A 20316-nucleotide genomic window follows, 5' to 3' on the forward strand; every position below is an offset into this window, starting at 1 on the left:
CTGCTGTGGTGTTATTTTCCTCTTAAACCTTGAGTCTGAACTGTGAGTCTTAAACATTTAGGCGAACTTGTTTCTCTAATTATGCAACACACGCTTATTTTGAGAGGAACCTGCGACTTCGGTGACATGATACGCAGGGACGGTTCAGACTGTAAACAGACTGAGCAGCTGTTTAGAACCGCGAGGCCAGCAGGGGGCCCCCATGAGCCCATATGTTTACATTGAAAATAATGGAATATGTCAAGTTTTATTGTGCACAGAGCTTGTGTGTTTACAGCAGCCTAAATATCCCTTGAAAAACAATTACATTTGGTCTATAGACGCAAAATATCTGCTGCTGCTACGTTTGTTTTTGAGTCGGGCAGAGGTGAGGGCAGCTGTGTGCAAGGACCCGACATAATGTAAATGTAAGAAACACTGTCACAGCTGGAACACATTAAAATCCAACAGAAACGAAGAAAAAAATGTCTAGAATCGCATAAATCTCGACTCCCCCGTCTTATACGTCTGTGTTCTGTTCTTTTGACTGTGGTAGTTGTGACGTTTTCGATGTTTTCAGTCTGATGTTGGTCATAAAAACACAAAAACAACTGGTCAAAGTGATGAGAGCAGAGTCATAATGTTGTCAAATGTGAATCCAGCCCCGGAGACACATTCAGCGTAGGGCCCTCTGAACGCTAGGACCTTTTCAGTGACTACAAGCATCTTTTTAGTGACGTATTCTACCTTCCTGTAAACTTCCTGCTAGCAGTAATCCATTCATGACCTTGTACGGACAGTATGTAAACAGAACCAGGCGTCTATAGATCGTACCTTTCTCGATGTCAGATAAACTTCTTCCAACTCTCTACCTGCTCTGAAATCGCTTCCTTCGCAATTATGACCAATATTTAGCCTGTTATACTACATTATACGTTATCAGACATAAAAAATAATGTATGTGTTTATGAGGAATGTAAAATAACTGCATGATTATGTAAAAATACAGCCATATTTTTATCTCAATTGGATCCGCTGAACAGCTAGCTCACTGTTAGCGTCACTACTTCCTGTCCAATAATGTCACTGTGGGGTTTTTGTTGCCGGGCAAGTCCAAACTGATCTCTGTGTTTTTTTAATTTTTTAATTTATATTTTTATACAGATTAATGTCAGTCTGGTCCCCGCGCTCTCTGCCGCGTCCGGTTAAATGTGATCGTCCAATCAGATTTGTTTTTTCAGTGACGCAAGTGAAACGACGGAGCTCATCGGTCAGCTATCATTTATCATATTTTCGCACTTTTTTTTTTCATCGTTTGGCTGGAGGTGCAACTTATACTTTTCACATATAAATCGCATCCGAGTTTGTTTTTTTTTCTTCATCATTATGCGTTTTTTGGCCGGTGCGACTTATACTCCAGTGCGACTTATACTCCGGAAAATACGGTAAATGATAAGTCGCACTGGAGTATAAGTCGCACCGGCCAAAAAACGCATAATAATGAAGAAAAAAACATACTCAGATGTGATTTAAAAGCGAAATATAAGTCGTACCCCGGCCAAACTCGGAGAGAAAAGTGCAAGTTATAGTCCAGAAAATGCGATACAAATAACATCACATTTCTCTCTCCTCAGATTAACAGAGTTTCGTGCTTCGCTCATTGATTCTGTGTAAATCCGTGATGTTTTTCAGCTCCTGCATAAAGTCGATACATGTCCCTGATTGGCTCATCCACCTGTCAATCACACCCATCTGAAAACGGGGCGGGTGAACGTTGACGACATGTTCAAGACTCTACAAACGAGACGAGAACACAGTTTATAAAGGCAGGTATTTGACTCTCGACGCTAATGCTAATTTTGAGGCGTGCTAAATATTAAAACCTGAAATAATCGACGTATAAAAAACAATCGGGTAGTTGTTTGAAGTCGTGTATTAAAAGTTAGCGTTAGCTCGGCGACACACTGAGCTAGCCCTGAGCACGGAGCTGATTGCTTTTTCTATTTCTATTTTTACTCATTAGTTTGTTCAAAAAGACACATCTGATGCACTGAAGACAAACTGGGAATGACTCATGCACCTCATGCGCGCACAGACTGGGCTAAAATATCAAAAATGTTTCCAAAATTCGCTCGTCCCTGTAGATTACCGCACAAAATCATGTCATTTTACCTTGTTTTACAGTTATCCCTCCCTCAGAGTCACATATACACCTATAAACTCGCACTGTACAGCGTTTTTCACCATCGCACAACACTCAGCCGCTGTTTTTTTTCTCTTGAACACCGTGAGAAATAAGAAATAAAGCCGCGAGTTAATGAGTGTGAGGTGAGCAAGCTGAGAAACAAGCGCTTTCCTCCGAGTGTTAGTCACTGCGGAACACGCGGGTCACAGCAATAACTACACTCTGATTAGCTTCTATACACTCAGACTCCTTAACATTCATTATTCACTATATTTCAAGAATTTCATTAAACCCAACAGCCACGGGGAATTGGATTTTTCAGCAAGAGTCAAACCGTAGTTGTGCTGCCGATTATTTTTCAAGGGCTTTAAGTTCCCATTTGTTCCTCGGCGCCCTAAACAGCACTGTTCGCTAACAACACTCTTGTGCTGAGGTCCAATTATGTTTGGAAAATGAAATTATCTATCATGGGGAAAACACTGACATTTTGTAGCTCCACTTGCAATAATTGGCTAATAGGGACGGTAATGAGGAGATGGTAATAATTGCGTTGGAAATAGAGATTTTAAAATACGTAAGCGTTAAGATTGTACTTCCTCCTTATCTGTCTAGTTTAGCACAAAAGTATCGCCATTTGCGCTGTGTAAATTCTCCGTAAAGTCGTTATATATAATTCTACGCGCTTTATTTCTTTGACGGTTAATGTTTTGCAAGTAGCTCCCAGTTCTCGAAAAAAAAAAAAAACGGCGAGAACGGGGAATAGAAGTAAGAATCAGCAATTCACCGTGAAGAATAAAAAAAGCACTGAGGACAGCAAGATGGCCGACTTCTGCTAAACAACAAACAACTGGCTCTATAGGAATTGCGTGTGCCGCCGCGTTACCCCCGTCGTCTTTCAAGGCAAATCTCGGGGCCCGCATTCCCCGCTCTGAAGAAACGCATAATCCGCCCTGCCCCGAATCCTAAAAGGTTAAACTTAATCATTACGGACCGGTGGCTTTTAACAGCGCGCGAGGACCTTTTTGGTTACTTGTAATTTGCAAAATCCGCTCCCAAAGATTGTGCTGCGTGCGCTGTGGCGTGAGGCCGGCGAACACCTGGCGGGAAGTGGCGGTGTCATCACTATTCCGTCACATTCGGGGGGCTTATAGGACAGTGCGGCCTCATGAATCTTAACGAGCGCGTTCACTCAAATGCGTTCTGTGATGTGTGACAAAAGTGGAACGCAAAGAAAACATTATCTGATCCACGGGGCGCCGCACGTAACCCTCCCGCTGCTGGTTCTACTGCAAGAATTTGAATTGATCACCGGGATTAAGCAAAAATAAAGAGAAATGACGTGTTTTTTCAGTAAGTGCGTGCAGATAAAATGGGAATAAATGGTCTTCAAATGCGCAAAACTTGGATTACAGCGCTGAAGTGCAGTTTCTCTGACATCCAGGGCCGGTCCTAGCTTCCAGGGGGGCCTAAGCGAAATGTATCTCTGGGCCCCTCGGCGGTGAATGTTCCCACGCTCAGATATTGGCGACTGACATTTGACGACTTTATGACGCTGCTCTCATCACTTTGTCCAGTTGTGTTTCTATTTATATGAACAAAAGATGGAAATGTTTTAATCTAACTTGTAAAACAGCCACTTAAAAGTACCTCAGAGGTGTAAACACGGAGAAAACAAATGTAGGCTGCAGATATTTTGCTAATATATGTATTAAAAAAAACAAAAAACAAATGGCATCTTTATCTTCTTAGGACCTGGCGTCTTCATATGTGGACAAGACAATGCAAAGTTTTAGAAGAATAACAGCAACAATGCAAAAATGTTTAAGGGTTTAGAATGTTTAGGATATTTTTTATTTTATTTTATTTATTTGTAAAGGCCCATGTCTCCTGCTCCTGTCTGCAGCTCTTCACACGACACACATTGTTCCAAGAGGCACAGTTGTTTTGTCTCATTTTGTTTTTACTCAGGACAAACGTTACTGTGTTCAGGGTCTTCATAAATAGTTTGTGCAAATTATGATTCAAATGTTTTATCAAAGTGATTTAAACGTCCACGTACTGTATAAGGACATTCGTTTGACATCACTTTTCTCACAAACTACATAATGTAAAAAGACAATTCTTTGTTTTTACTCGTCGGGTCCAATCAGCCCAAATAACAAAGACAAATTAATAAAGTCACGAAAGAGCTCAGGTCTTAGGACGTTAAAGACGGATATTTAGCTTCTGTAAACACCTGAGCTCTGTTTCTAGTTTAACTTTACATATTATATTATTTTAAATATAAATGTACGGGTTCTTGCGGGGCCCCCTGGTGGACTTGGGGCCCTTAGCAGCTGCTTATTCTGCTCATAGGCTGAAGCGGCCCTGCTGCTGGCTTTACTGGAAGAATTTGAAATAATTAAGAAAAAATAAAGAGCAAATCCATATTTTTTCAGTAAATGCATGTTAATAAAATGGGAATAAATGGTCTTCAAATGTGCAGCACTTAGAGAAACTGTACTTCTGTGCTGTACTCCAACACTAATCATTAGAAAAACACAAAACCCTTGAGTAAATTAAATAAAACATATACAGAGACCTGTTCTATTTCCTCTGCACAAACACTGCGATCCAGCACCTTTTTCCACTAAGAATATGGTGTTTTTCTTTGATGTATAGAAAAAAAACCCTGGACTCCTGAAAGTACCACACACCAGGTCCATGGCGTCCTACTGTGTCCAACCGGAGCCACTCGATACAGCGGGAACTCGCCTCGACGGAGTGTGGCGCCCGTCGATATTTCCCAAAGACGAGTAACACGGAACAGAAACGCGTCCAAACACTTCCCCCGTGACGATTATATCATTTTGTATTAATAACGGTAAATGAGTAAATGTTTTTTTGGGTTTTTTTCTGCATTTGTGTGTTTTACGTGGAGGTAAACGTGCTCAAATACACCCACGGAGAGCGAGGAGAGCGAGGCACGGCGGGCGTTGAGTACATGTGTGTGGTTTTGTGTAAATGCTGATGAGAATGGAGGGATGTGATTCATTCAGGCTCATTTTTATTACACCAGTGGCTTGAATATTACAATTACAAAGGGCATCAGGTGTGCTCACGTACTTCTTTATACTTCTTTGTACTTCTTTGTACAGACGCGTGACTAATCTGCTCCGCGCTCTTGTGAGTGTCGGACATTTTACACGTGGAGTTCTGCAAAGCTAAAGACGAGACAAAGACGAGACGACACCTTTTACTGATTTTAGCAACACTGGTCTTGCTCGACAAAGCCTCTTTCAGACGTTTTCCTTTATTTCTGTACAAAAGACGCATTGACCGTATAAAAGAACGCACTTTCATGTTTGCCTAATGCACTAAATGGTTTATTTTTTTGGTTAATTTCCCGCGTGCGATCGCTCCGTCGTCCCAGAATGATCCAAACTAACAGAATCAAACTGACAGAACTGAATTTTATTTTTATTTTAGAAGGAAAAGAAAAGACAAATCACAAATTTTGAACAGTTTTGCTTTTTCCAACCGCACTCACATTTGAATTCTCTCGTATAATCAATGAAAGTAACTAGATTTTTACCATTTTGAAACACGACTTCTTCTTCTTCTTCTTCCCGCTTTGATCTGCCGTGCCGACTCCTTTCCAACAAAAAAAATCAAACAAGATGATGAAGATTAAGAAACAACAGAAGCTATTTCCACAACAAACATTTGTCATCTGAAACCAAATCAGCAAACCCAAAACGCGCATTAGAAGTCGGATTTGAATCAAAACGTACAAAGCGTAAAAAAAAAAAATATGTAAAAAAAAAAAAAAAAAAAAGCACGGACGACATTATCACAACATCTTTCACATCACTTAAAAGCAAAAAGTTATTTTAATCCTTTCACATCTGGGTTTTTAAAGAACAGAGAGACATATTGTGATGAAGCCACTCACAGAGACGCATTGATGTGCAAATAATCTCTGGCAAAACATACTCCCCGCTGAATACAGATACCCGCCCTCTCTTAAGTAAATAAATGGATATAGAGACATTTCATTTGGGGCAGTTACGCTTCGCTCCGGCGTCCTCCTGTTCCCTTTACACAAATTCAGGTTTTGGCCGGAAAGGTACGACTTGAAAAGAGCGACTCCCCAGCGGGATCCTTCTTGCCTCTTTGATTGTTAGCTATTCCACCCATGTACGAGGTTTTGTAGAGGCTATAAAAAAGTATGACCTCATGTTTTATGCAAAGCTTCCCCTCTTTCATAAGATAAGGGGTGTCATTGTTGCACCGGCATAAACTTAGTGTAGCTTCCAGGGGAGGGTTTCACCTTCAGCTTTTGTGTGCCGCCTACTGAATTTTTCTAATCGCAAAAAAAAAGGCTGTTAGGAATAATATAAAAAGTCCGAGAAGCGATTATGCTGGAAATACTGAGCAAAAAGACTTTAAGGAAGGGTATGAATAAAGATGTGTCGGAAACGTACACGGAGAAATCGGCCCGAGTTTGGGTTCACCGTGTGGACATGGACGCACACGATCGTCACGTATTTGCATCTTTTTTTTGTTTCCATTTCGAGTTGCGCTGCCAAACTGAAGTGCCCCCGAGGAAGAGCCATCAGCGCAAAACATGCACCGAAAAATCCTCCAGAGGTAGATCTGAGTACACTTGGACCAAGGGCAGCGACTCACAGAGTGCACTGATGGACGGGTCAAATGCAGAGGTCAAAATGACGCAGACGATGAAATGAAGTCTGAAGTAGATTTAGTTTTTAGTTTTTTTTAACCTATGACGTGCACGATGAGCTGATCCTAAAGAAGAGCTCCACTGCAGTGACCCCTGCTCCAAACAGGGGCTGCCATCTTTGGACGCTGGGTCAAATGAGGTGGCACATTTCACCCTTAATTTAACGAGCAAAAATAAGCTATAAAGAAGAAAAGGTATTTTCTTCTAAAAGCATTTCTCAGAGTGAAATGCTCGTGTCACCCAAGGCTATGGACTTGTTTGCCTCCAGCAGCAGAGCTGTTTTGTTCACATACATATGAACGAGGAGCTGCTCCTCCACGTGTCCAAATAAAACACTTTAGTGCAATAATCCTCCTGTAGAAAAAACACACAAGGCCGAGGAAAAGTGCCCCAGAAACACAGAGTTTACACGTAAATATAAACGACCTCGTACAGACCAGGGCAAATGTAGAGATCAGGTTTACAAATATTAGATTTACATAATTTAGATCAGTTTGGGTCAGTGCGATGGATGAGGTCATCTGACCACACACCTGACCCACACATCTGACCCGCACATCTGACCCGCACACCTGACCCACACACCTGACCCACACATCTGACCCACACACCTGACCCACACATCTGACCCGCACACCTGACCCACACATCTGACCCGCACATCTGACCCGCACACCTGACCCACACACCTGACCCACACATCTGACCCACACACCTGACCCACACATCTGACCCGCACACCTGACCCACACACCTGACCCACACACCTGACCCACACACCTGACCCACACATCTGACCCACACACCTGACCCACACATCTGACCCACACTTCTGTCCCACACTTCTGACCCATACGTCTGTCCCATATATGTGACCCACACATCTGACCCCTTGTGTGAAACTATAAAGAAATACTAAAGTACAATGATGAACACATTGGACCCATATTTCTGACCCATATTTCTGACCCACACTTCTTTCCCACACATCTGACTCATCCTTCTGACCACACTTCTGACCCACACACCTGACCCACACATCTGACCCATACTTCTGTCCCACACACCTGACCCATCCTTCTGTCCCATCCTTCTGTTCCACACATCTGACCCATATTTCTGACCCACACCTCTGTCCCCTTACATAAAATGATGAACGTTGATGCCCCATGTCAAAATCCCTCATATTTTTTATTTATTTATTTGTTTATTTGGCAGACACGGTATAATTAAACATCGCCACCAAACAGGTCACTGAAGCCCATGCACAGCCCCCTTCCCTGGTTAAGCTTTAAAGGAAAAAAAAAAATCAAACTTAAAGAACAAATCAATTTAAGAAACCATAATCTGCTGTTTCTGTGACTTTTGACATTAAACCAGCCCAGAGTGAAGTCACCAAACGGACCATTGTTTACACCATCTTGATATATTTATAATCCTGATGCATTTCACGCCTCGGATACTCGCCGTACGGCCTAATTATTGAACAATTTTAGCATAAAATGACACTTAGCGGTTCAAAGCAAACTGCCTGGAGTCCTTGAGTTCCGGCCAAGACTTCCTCCGGTGATTTCATCCGTTTGTTTTGCTGTATTTTGTTTGTCAGCCTTCCCACTGCACACACACTTCTCCAGCTCGTTCAGCAGAGGAGCTCACAGCGACGGGGATTATGTGACAGAGCAACAGTGCCCCCTGTTGGACGAACGCGTAAAGTCCCTCACTGACGCTGCAGTAGCCTGAAAAAAAACTGAAAAATCTTGGGACAACTCAATTTTTTTTAGCGTGTAATTAGATTAGCTGCTAGCATAGACCTTCAGTTATGACAAAATGCTAGTTGTAGTAGTAACAGGAGTATTATTAGTATTTTTAGTTGTAGAAATGCAGTAATGTTTTGTTATAGCAGAAGTAGAGAGCTGTACTTCATGCTCAAGTCAAGTACGATTTGCTGTAGCCCACCTGATGTGCAACGTTTAAGTAAAAGCGCCGGAACAAACGTTTTAGTACACCGCCTGATCCGCGTCGCTAGCTAAAATCAAAAGTTTAGCGCTGGATTAAACGACTTTCCCACGTACGCTAAGCTAAACCAACCACAACTTTCACAAACTTCTGCACCAGCGCCACTTAAAAAGACTCAGACTCGCGTTAGTGATTAAAGACTTGCATTTGATTCATTTTTCTCCCGCTAATTGTGTAGCGTAACCATATTGGGCAATTTATGAGTGTCTGGCAGTGGCTGAGGCAGGTAATTTATTGTCTGCTAACCTAATCACAACTCCATATTGTCCTCGACGCTTTTACCGGGAATAATAACGCACATGGAAAATAAAATGTTAAATATTCATAGCTACTTCGTATAACTTAATGACTTAGCGTGCACAAAGCTAACAAGTACTTTTGTGGAAGGAAGTTCATTAAGAATTGTTATTATGCGCGCTACATTAAGCGTTGCACCCGTGGCTAATAATCTGTATGGTTCTACTGTATGTGTAGCGTGTACGGGGCTTTTTCTCGCTCTCTAATGTCTTTTTCGTGTGTTTAATTAAGATTTACAGCCGTGTTTGTGCTGTACGTGCGCATTTTGCTGCGTAATACTTCAAATTAAACGTAGTGAGGTTGAACAGAAGTGCAGAATCGTCGGTGGGAGAATGGAAAACATCCTTAGCGGCTGCACTTCCTGTTTCAAAAGCGTCGTGTGTGCGTCTGTGTGTGTTCGTGTACATTTGTGGGCGGGTGACTCGGTTGAATTCGTACTACAGTACATTACCACAACATGAAAAGGAACATAAACCAAAACAACCGTAATCATCTGCCCCGTAGCGTCAGCGCCTGGTCTGCGCTTTGAACTGTAATCGCTCCATAAGTCGCCATTTTTGGACCTTCTGCCCGAACCAGGAACAACAAAGGACAAAATAATGTGTCCGGGGTCAAGACTCTTAGGAAAAGTTTCAAGTCTCACATGTTTTAGCGACATAGAATCAAAGGTGAACGGAAATGTACTATGGTAAAAGTACTTTAAATAAATAAATACATAAATAAATAATTAAATAAATAAATTGATAATGATAATAATACATAAACCAGCAAATAAAATAAATTAAAAATAAATTAATTAATTAAAAATAAATAAATAAATAAAAATAAATAAATATTAATAATAATAATGATAATAATGATAATAATGATAATGATGAAAATGATGATAACAATAATCATCATAATAAAATATTTGTATGTATTTATAAATAAATACATATACAATAAATTAAATGAATACATATAATAATATAATAATAATAATTACATACATAAATGCATAAACAAACATAAAAAAATAAAAATAAATAAACAAAACTTGATTCACCTCTTACATGTTTCAGCAACAGAATCAAAAGTGAACAGAAAAGTACCATGGTAAAAGTACTTTAAATAAAAATAAATAAATAAATAAAACAATAAATAATTAAATAAATACAGATAATATAATACTACTACTACTGCTCATCATCAATCATCCATAATCATCAACTAATAATTAATAAATACATGAACAAAGATAAATAAATAAACAAATACATAAAGAAAGAACTTCACGTCTTACATGTTTCAGCCACACAGAATCAAAGGTGAACAGAAAAGTACTATGGTAAAAGTACTTTATTTAAGGAAATGGCAAAGGGGGTTATTTACTTTGACCTGGTCATGGCGACGTTAAATCTACAGATTCAGAATAAAAGACAAAACTCGTGAAAATGACACTGTGAAAAACATTTAGGTAATTTAATACTTTTACTTGAGTACTTTTTGCCCTTGTACTTTTACTTATTTAAGCGAGGAGGTGGTGGAAATGGACTAATCAGACGATGTAATTTGTTTCCTATTCACGAGGAAAGAAAAACACGTCTTTGAGTTAAACATGGCGTTTTATAGACGAGTTCATTTCAGTCCATTCTTTTGAAAAATATTATATTATACTGCAGAATGAAAAGGACAAATTATGCAGCGGCTTTATTGTGTTTGTGCTCTATTAAGCAAAAAAAAAAGAAAAAAAAGAGGACATTGTGGTGTTTTTGGGTTTCTAGGTCTACGTGGAGACAGGGCCGGGTTTAGCTTTTAGGGGGCCCTGAGCTGGATGTGCGTTTGGGGCCCTCGCTTCGTTTAATGTTTGAATAAATAGATAAAAAGTCGTCATTTCAGCCAGTTGTAAGAAAAAAAAGAAAATTATAGAGGTTCACAACTGCTATAAGTTTAAGAGTATAAAAACATGAGAGGACGGGGGGGTTTGGGGCCCCTCACCCACAGACTTTTTCAAATTCTAGACGTTTTATTCTTGATTTCTGGTGCATTTTAACGTGTTCCAGTTGGACATTTATGGAATATTTATGTTACAAAATGTTGAAATGGATAGAGCTGCCAAAACATGTACTTCAAGCAACACGTACTTCAAAATCAATCACTCAAGAAGTACAAAGTATTGATCGAAGTTAGCGTTGCGTAAGAGAAACAGTCTGGACATAACATGGATTCATAAACATCAGATCATTTGGATTAAACATTAAATAAAGCACTAAAATCTGTGTTACTTCAAAGAAAAGACACAAACAGACTTTAGGATTTGAGGATTGTGTGTTATTTTGATGTTTATTGTCAGGTTCTGGATGCAGATTTGAGTTACGTAACACGCATTTGCAGTAGAAATGAGCCGAGATTTCACGTAAACGCACGTGTTAATGAGCAGTTAGAGCTAATTCAGGAGTCGTTCACTGATGGTTGATTCCTCCAGCAGGTTTCGGTCGTATTCGACGTCGTGCGACCTGTTTTAACGACACTCGCGGCGTCTGATGGTTTAGAGACAAAAGAACCAGCCGCAACCAAAACCAGGCAAAGTAATAAACGACTTGTGTCCTCGTTTCGCTCTGATGTGCGTCCCGTTTGCAGGATTAAACTCGTCCAGCGTCACCGTTTCATCTGCAGGTCCAACGATGTGAAGTGGGACGTATTTGGAGTCTCTGAAAAGTCCCTCTTTCCACAAAACGATCTTCCTCTGGGTTCTTAGTGCGTTGTCCTGAACTTGTGTTGCAGCAACTACTGGAAGTAAAACAATCTAAGTGTTTAATAAAGATATTCAGACTAGTATAAACACCTGAGCGTCGTTTAGTTTCCAAAAAAAACCCACTTTCCAATCATTATTTTCAACATACAGTTGTCGCTCGCTCCATCGCGGTTCACCTTTCCCGGTCTCGCTGTTTTGCGGATCTTTTTAGTTCAATTTTACCTGCTTTTTTACATCGTCTGAACGTGAAATTTACATAAACGTCGGATCGCGGTGTGACTCCGAAGTGCTGTACGTTTGCGATTTGTTTTCTCCACCGACAAAACCCACAACGTCGATGAAACGTCCTGCACCGACAAAGACGCCTACGAAGGTTTGAACTTTGAGAGAGTTTAAACGAGAGAGAAATGTGAGAAAATGTTAACGCCTGTGTGAGAAAAGTGTATAAAGTGTGTGGTGAGGGGTTTTACAGACAAAAAACGTAGAGAATAATGTAAAAAATAAAGCTGGATCGAGGATTTCACCTATTGCGGGTTATTTTTAGATCGTAATCCCGTGATAAATGAGCAAACGCTGTGCTGTATGAGCTCTTGGGGGCCCTCTGGTGGCCTCGGGACCCTCAGCAGCTGCTCACTCTGCCTATACGTTCATCCGGCCCTGGATATATATACCCTCAACACACTTTAACACGGGTGAAAGAAAACTGCTAAGTGAATAAAACGGCTCTAATGGCGCAGACACAAAATTTTCTGAGCAACAATTACAAAAAAACCAAAATGGACCTTCCTCAACCATGAAAAACAATCATTTACATAAAACACTGGGAGAGAGATAAACTAGGTCCTGTTCTGTCTGACTCAATAATCGAAAACGTAATGAAAGTTGCAAATGTCTGACTTTATTTTCTAGACAAAATAAGTTGAATTAGAGTCGTACTGCGCAGAATGATTTGGACGCAGACTAATGAGCTCAAATGACGCCCTGTGTGGACGTTATTATTGTTATTATTCCTTTTGTTATGTTCTTTTCTGCTAAACTTTTTTAAAATAATCTCTCGACGTGTAGAGATGCGTCAGGAAAAAAAGGTCTAAAAAAAAGTCTAGACGCTGCATAAAATAAATATGGGGAAATCTCAACATGGAACAATAACAAGTGATGAAACTGAAACGGTTTGTTGCTTTAAAGCTGAGTCATGTGCCCAGCGCCTGGAGTTTCCATAAACATAAAATCTATCTGTTTTCATTCAGTTATGAGTGTATTTATTTGTCAAAAATACCTTGAGTGGGATCATCTCTACACAGACCCGACATGTAACTCTGTGGCAGGTGGTGGCGTCAGATTTAACTCCATGAGACGAGCATCTGTCCAACATTTTATACCAGAAACAAAACGTGGTGCAGTTTAAATGAGCGGTAGTGCACGTTAAAAGAGGATTATTTAAGTTCCACTACACGACTTTGAGCTTAAAGGTGTTTTTATGAAAAGTAAACACCTGGTGTATGTTTTTTAAAAAGAGCTTAAGAAACATTATTCTGTTTGTATTCCCTCTCTAAAGAACTTGATTCATTTTTATATATTTTTTTTCTCATTTATATTTTCTATATCCTCCTTTTTCTATATGTATTCCTTCTCTAAAGAACTTGATTCATTATTTATTTATTTATTTATTTTTATTTTATTATTATTATTTATTTTTTTAAATTTCATCTATTTTATTTATATTTTTATTTTATTATTTATTTTTTTAATTTCATTTATTATTTTATTTATATTTTTATTTTATTATTATTATATATATATTTTTAATTTCATGTATTATTTTATGTATTTATTTAATATTTTCTCACCTATATTCTCTAAACTCACATTCACAGAGCGCCAAAATTAAAAACTGTGACTAAGTCGGGGCCAAACTAAATATTTATTGAAAAATTTTAACAACGTCTGCGTGTTTTTCAGCAGAGGTGGATTAGGAGCAGATGCTAATGAGCGAAGTGATGAGGGCCGACGCCAACGTATTTGCAAAGCATTCTGGGATTCGTAGTATTAGAGTTTCATGAGCTGTACTGGCGCGGCGGCCGGCGGGCAGCTCTAATACATATTTGATACGATCTCGCGGCCCAAATATATTTATATCCAGGGCCAAATTTTGCCCGGGGGCCTGAGTCTGACATGACACTATACCCTCATTTCTCACTTACAAATGACTAGTTCTAGCACTTTCCTCTGCCGTCTCCACTGCACCGCCTCCCAAATTACAGAACTGTCACACACACACACATACACACAACACAAACACAACACACAGCACACATAGCTACACATACAACTGTAAATAGCTGTTACGTCTTGTTATGTCTTGTGTGTCTTACCACCATTTGTCTCTGTTGCTGTGTTTGTATGTCTTGCTTTAAATAAACAAAATAAATTAATAATAATAATAATAATAATAATAATAATAATAAAATACAAAATAATAATAATAATAATAAAATACAAAATAATAATAATAATAATAATAATAATAAAATACAAAATAATAATAATAATAATAATAATAATAAAATACAAAATAATAATAATAATAATAATAATAATAATAATAATAATAATAAAATACAAAATAATAATAATAATAATAATAATAATAAAATACAAAATAATAATAATAATAATAATAATAATAATAATAATAAAATACAAAATAATAATAATAATAATAATAATAATAATAATAAAATACAAAATAATAATAATAATAATAATAATAAAATACAAAATAATAATAATAATAATAATAATAATAAAATACAAAATAATAATAATAAAATAATAATAATGATAATAATAAAATACAAAATAATAATAATGATAATAATAAAATACAAAATAATAATATAATAATAATACTAAATAAAATACAAAATAATAATAATAATAATACTAAATAAAATACAAAATAATAAACAAATAAATAACTTGACTTATTAATTTAGATTCAAATGAGCCTCTTCAAATCTGGTCCTACAGCAGATTGCGATGGGCGGGGTTAGTTCAGGAGCATTGTCAGAAGAAACTGCGCCCAGCGAGGCCGGAGTAATGATTCTGGATCGCATTGTGGTGACCTTGCCCGGCCGTCCCACCTCCCGTCCATCAGCCGCAGCTACACCGGGTAACGGATGGGTGATTCTCTGGCCTGAAATGGGGGGGACGACAGCTGACCTGGCAACTCTGAGCGCAGGAGTGATGGCGGGCCGGGGCGGAGAGCGGTGCTGTGGGGAGGGTCATCCGGAGGTAGGTTTCGTAACGGCGGGAGTTTGTCACCGAGCCGCGTGACTGTCGATGAGCTCGCCGGGACGTGGCCCTGAATGATAACATCCCACACCAACGAGGGAATGAATCAAAATCATGATTCCGCTGCGGCGCCATAAAACACGAGTCCCCACAGTCCGGGCCGGCTCCTACGACAACACATATGGAGGGATTATGCAAAGGTTCGAGATACAATACGAGGAAGACGATCAATCACTTCTATGGGCACGGAAACACACACGTACACACACTGACGCCGCAGTATTCTGGTGTTTACTGCTCGTATGAACGCACAAATGAAGTACTGACTATAACCAAAGATGAAAGGTGATTAGACTGGATTTATGTTCGCATCTCACGTTGTCCAGTCTGACCTTAAGACTTGTTTATCCATGCATGTGCGCGTTTTCTCTTATTATTATCCTACTTTCCCGCAAGAATCAATCAAATCAAGCTAAAAAAAATGGAGCGACGTTTCAAATTCGAGTTGTTTTCTTGCGTTTGTTTTTGTCAATGAACCCCCTCGCTCAAACTTTTTATTAAATATCGTATTGCGAGCGTTTACATTTATTCATTTATTCTCGTATTTCCAACAAGAGCCTTCCATTTTTTTTAATTTGGAGTTTGTCTTGTTTATCCGGCGAATGCAAAACTTTTATTTTCAAAGGGTTCGCGAGACCTCGAGTCGTAGAAACACTGTCTGTACTTGTACCTCGGTCGGAGAAGCGTTCATATTTTATTTGGGTATAAATAGTAAATTGCCTTGTCCTCTGCGGAGATCAGGAACAAAAGCAGACGCTGTTTGCTTAACGCTGGGCTGACGCTGCTGCAAAACCTGCCACGCACCTCCACGCACGCCCAGGAGAAGGCTGTTTCTTCGGCGCAGACACGTGGATTACTTATCATTTACTTCACTACGTTTTATTGGTTATTTTTTGAAAACGCTGATAAAGATCCAGACCCCACACTGGCAGGATAATAGTCCAAGAATACATTTTTGCTTATCAGCGTAGAGCAGTGCATATGTGGGAACTGTGAGCTCAGCGTTCCCCAAACCCATTTGTCCACGTCCGCTCGTCCACGTGCGTCCTCCAGGTGTAACCCACTTTCTCACGCGGCCGAGCTTTGTTTACACCTGCACGAGCGTGAGGAGAAGTTCAACCGATCGATACCAGACCAGAAGAAACGCCGCCGGTCTGTCAGGAGTCAAGAGCAGGTCTGAGGACGCTCTCCAGGTATTGACATCTGCTACGCAACATGTCAGAAGAGAGACGGGGAGTTAAACTTATAAATATCTGAGAGGAAATAAGACAGAGAGTGAGAGAAGAGATAAGACAAGGGGTTAAATATTTAAACATGAGAGGAAATAAGACAGAGTCAAATATAAAAACATGTGAGAGGAGAGAGATAAGGAGTCAAATGTATAAAGACATGAGAGGAGATAAAACAAGGAGTCAAATCAAATATATAAACATGTGAGAGGAGAGATAAGGTGGAGTCAAATATAAAAAAAAAACATGAGATAAGACGGAGTCAAATACAAAAAAATTAAAATAAAAACACATGAGAGGGAACAGGACAGAGTCAAATATATATATATTAAAAAAAAAACACACGAGGAGAGAGGAGTTGAGACAGGGAGTCAAATATAAAAACACAAATGAGGAGAGAGGAGTCAGATATAAAAATATGGGAGAGGAGACGGGACAGAGTCAAATATATATATATAAAAAAAAACATGTGAGAAGAGACGGGGTGTCAAATATATAAACACACGAGGAGTCAGGACAGAGTTAAATATAAAACACATGAGAGGACACAGGACAGGGAGTCATATAAAAACATGTGAGAGAAGAGAGACAAGGAGTTAAATATATAAACACATGAGAGGAGATAAGACAGAGTCAAATATGAGTCAAATATATAAACATGTGAGAGGAGATAAGACAGAGTCAAATATGAGTCAAATATATAAACATGTGAGAGGAGATAAGAGTCAAATATAAAAAAAAACAAACAAAACAAAACATGACAAACACATGGCTAAACAAAGCCATAACAGGAGATAAGACAGGGAGTCAAATATAAAAGAAACATGTGAGAGGAGACACAGAGTCAAATTAAAACACATGAGAGGGAACAGGACAGAGTCAAAAAAATAAATAAATAAAAAAAATGTCAGAAAAGAGACGTCAAATATATAAACACACACACAAGAGGAGTCAAGACAGGGAGTCAAATATTAAAAAAATAATAATAAAAGAAAACGTGAGAAAGGAGACAGGGAATCAAATATATAAACACATGAGAGAGAAAAGTCAAAAGTAAAAACAATTCAAAGAGGAGTCAGGACAGAGTCAAATATATAAACACACGAGAGTCAAAAGTAAAAACAACTGAGAGAAAAGTTAAATATAAAAACACGAGTGAGGAGAAAAGGACAGTGAGTCAAATATTTAAAAAAATGAGAGAGAAGAGAAGACAGGGAGGGACATATAAAAAGACATGAGGGGACAAGACGGGGAGACAAAAACACACACACAAGAGACAGGACAGGAGTCGAGTCAATACTGAGATGATTTTGAGTTTTAACTTTGGGATTGTTAAACATCACAACTTCAAACGGCAGAAACTGGGACTTTCTCCACCTCCAGAAGAATTAAACACAAGACACACACGTCAGAAAATGTTTTACGCTGAATATTAACCCACATAATCCTCATTTTAGACCCAGAACTGAGTAAGAACGACATCACAGCCCCCGTGTGACCCATGGCTTCAATAAAATAAAACAAATATGAACTAGAGCTGTGAAAGTGACACTGGCCACAGACCTGCTCTAACATCAACCGCACTGCTGTTATACTTTTACTGTTTACTTTACTGACCCCTTGTGGCTTGTACTAGTACTATAGTCCCATCACTGCTATTGACATTTAACAAAAACTAAACCAAACAAACATCTGTCCTGACTCTTTTCAGCTTTTAACACTCGAGTGAAGCGACGTTTAAATGTGATTAACTTATGTGACTCAATCGAGGAGGAGGAGGAGGAGGAGGAGGAGGAGGAGGGGGGAGAGGGAGAGGAGGAGGGGGGAGAGGGAGAGGAGGAGGAGAGGGAGGAGGAGGAGGAGGAGGAGAGGGAGGAGGAGGAGGAGAGGGAGGAGGAAGGAGGAGGAGGAGGAGGAGAGGGAGGAGGAAGGAGGGGGAGGAAGGGGAGGAGGAGGAGAGGGAGAAGGAGGAGGGGGGAGAGGGAGAGGAGGAGGAGGAAGGAGGAGGAGGAGGAGGGGGGAGAAGGGGAGGAGGAGGAGGAGGAGGAGGAGGGAGAGGGAGAGGAGGAGGGGGGAGGGGGAGAGGAGGAGGAGGAGGAGGAGGAGGAGGAGGGAGGGGGAGAAGGGGAGGAGGAGGAGGAGGAGGAGGAGGGGGAGGAGAGGGGGAGAACGAGAAGGAGAAGAAGAGGAGGAGGGAGAGGGAGAGGAGGAGGAGAGGGAGGAGGAGGAGGAGGAGAGGGAGGAGGAGGAGGAGAGGGAGGAGGAGGGGGAGGGGGAGAAGGGGAGGAGGAGGAGGAGGAGGAGGAGGGAGAGGGAGAAGGAGAAGGAGAAGAAGAGGAGGAGGGAGAGGGAGAAGGAGAAGAAGAGGAGGAGGGAGAGGGAGAAGGAGAAAGAGGAGGGAGAGGGAGAAGGAGAGGGAGAGGGAGGAGAAGTTGAACCTGTGCACTTTACTCCACATAAATCACTTTAACCATCAGATCCAGGAGCGGGGCACATTGGCCCGTTGTCCATCAAATTCTGCTCCACAACAGTCGGCGGCTTCGCCCGTTTCAGGTCCAACCAATTTTCAGAGCAATAAATATGATGTAACCGCCGCAGAGTGTGTAAAAGCTCCATGTGCAAACGCTCCATGTGTAAAAGCTCCATGTGCAACCGCTCCATGTGTAAACGCTCCATGTGCAACCGCTCCATGTGTAAACGCTCCATGTGCAAACGCTCCATGTGTAAAAGCTCCATGTGTAAAAGCTCCATGTGTAACCGCTCCATGTGCAACCGCTCCATGTGCAACCGCTCCATGTGCAACCGCTCCATGTGCAACCGCTCCATGTGCAACCGCTCCATGTGTAAACGCTCCATGTGTAAAAGCTCCATGTGTAAAAGCTCCATGTGCAAACGCTCCATGTGCAAACGCTCCATGTGTAAAAGCTCCATGTGTAAAAGCTCCATGTGCAAACGCTCCATGTGCAAACGCTCCATGTGTAAAAGCTCCATGTGTAAAAGCTCCATGTGCAAACGCTCCATGTGCAAACGCTCCATGTGTAAAAGCTCCATGTGCAAACGCTCCATGTGCAAACGCTCCATGTGTAAAAGCTCCATGTGTAAAAGCTCCATGTGCAAACGCTCCATGTGCAACCGCTCCATGTGTAACCGCTCCATGTGTAAAAGCTCCATGTGCAAACGCTCCATGTGTAAACGCTCCATGTGACCTGATAATGCTTCACATTAGCTCTACAGAAGCAGTGGTACTCGCTAACGAAGGATTTCACTGAGATAACAGCGTCATCCAGGTATTTTTATGGACTTTTTGGCACAATAAAGTCACTTAAGTTAAACCAAACCTGCACACGGCTTCACTCAAACTGTTAAAATAAAAGTTAAACCAATCGGAGTCATTTCTGGAGGCGCAGTGACGTTAACAGTAAAGTTAACAGCTATTAATTCAATCAAATATGTGCAATAATGGTGCAATACTTATTTCGTAATGCTTTTAAGTGTTTGTGTGTTGTGTTTTTAGTGAATAGTGTTTTAAAAATGTTAAATTTGCCTCCTGTGTCGTTGTGTCCAGGCGTTAAAAAGGTCCCCGGGAAACGAGCTCCATTAAAAAGGTTCCAGGGCAGGACAATTTTAAAGAGTTTATGGGTTTTAAGTGTCTTTGGTGTTTGTTTTTAGGGTTTATGTGGGTAATATATGTTTAAAGTTAATTTGGTCTATGGGTTTATTTGGTTTTTATGGAGGTTTAAGAGTTTTAAAGAGCAAATGTTCCTTTTTAAACATCGATTTTAAGTAACAATAG

At 40.1% G+C, this 20316-nt stretch overlaps 1 protein-coding gene across 1 annotated transcript; it reads left to right on the forward strand.

Annotated features, from left to right (window-relative positions):
• Positions 1 to 19137: 19137 nt before the first annotated feature.
• LOC117392085 (keratin-associated protein 4-9-like) lies at positions 19138 to 19728 on the forward strand. The gene has a single exon (XM_033990065.1). The coding sequence runs from the start codon at positions 19138 to 19140 to the stop codon at positions 19726 to 19728; it is 591 nt and encodes a 196-aa protein (XP_033845956.1).
• Positions 19729 to 20316: the final 588 nt, after the last annotated feature.

Source organism: Periophthalmus magnuspinnatus, chromosome 23, assembly GCF_009829125.3.
Source record: "Periophthalmus magnuspinnatus isolate fPerMag1 chromosome 23, fPerMag1.2.pri, whole genome shotgun sequence".
NCBI lineage: Eukaryota > Metazoa > Chordata > Actinopteri > Gobiiformes > Gobiidae > Periophthalmus > Periophthalmus magnuspinnatus.

What these genes read in the sequence shown, in the direction of transcription:
- LOC117392085 (XM_033990065.1), top strand. Translation starts at nt 19,138, where the DNA reads ATGTGCAAACGCTCCATGTGTAAAAGCTCCATGTGCAACCGCTCCATG.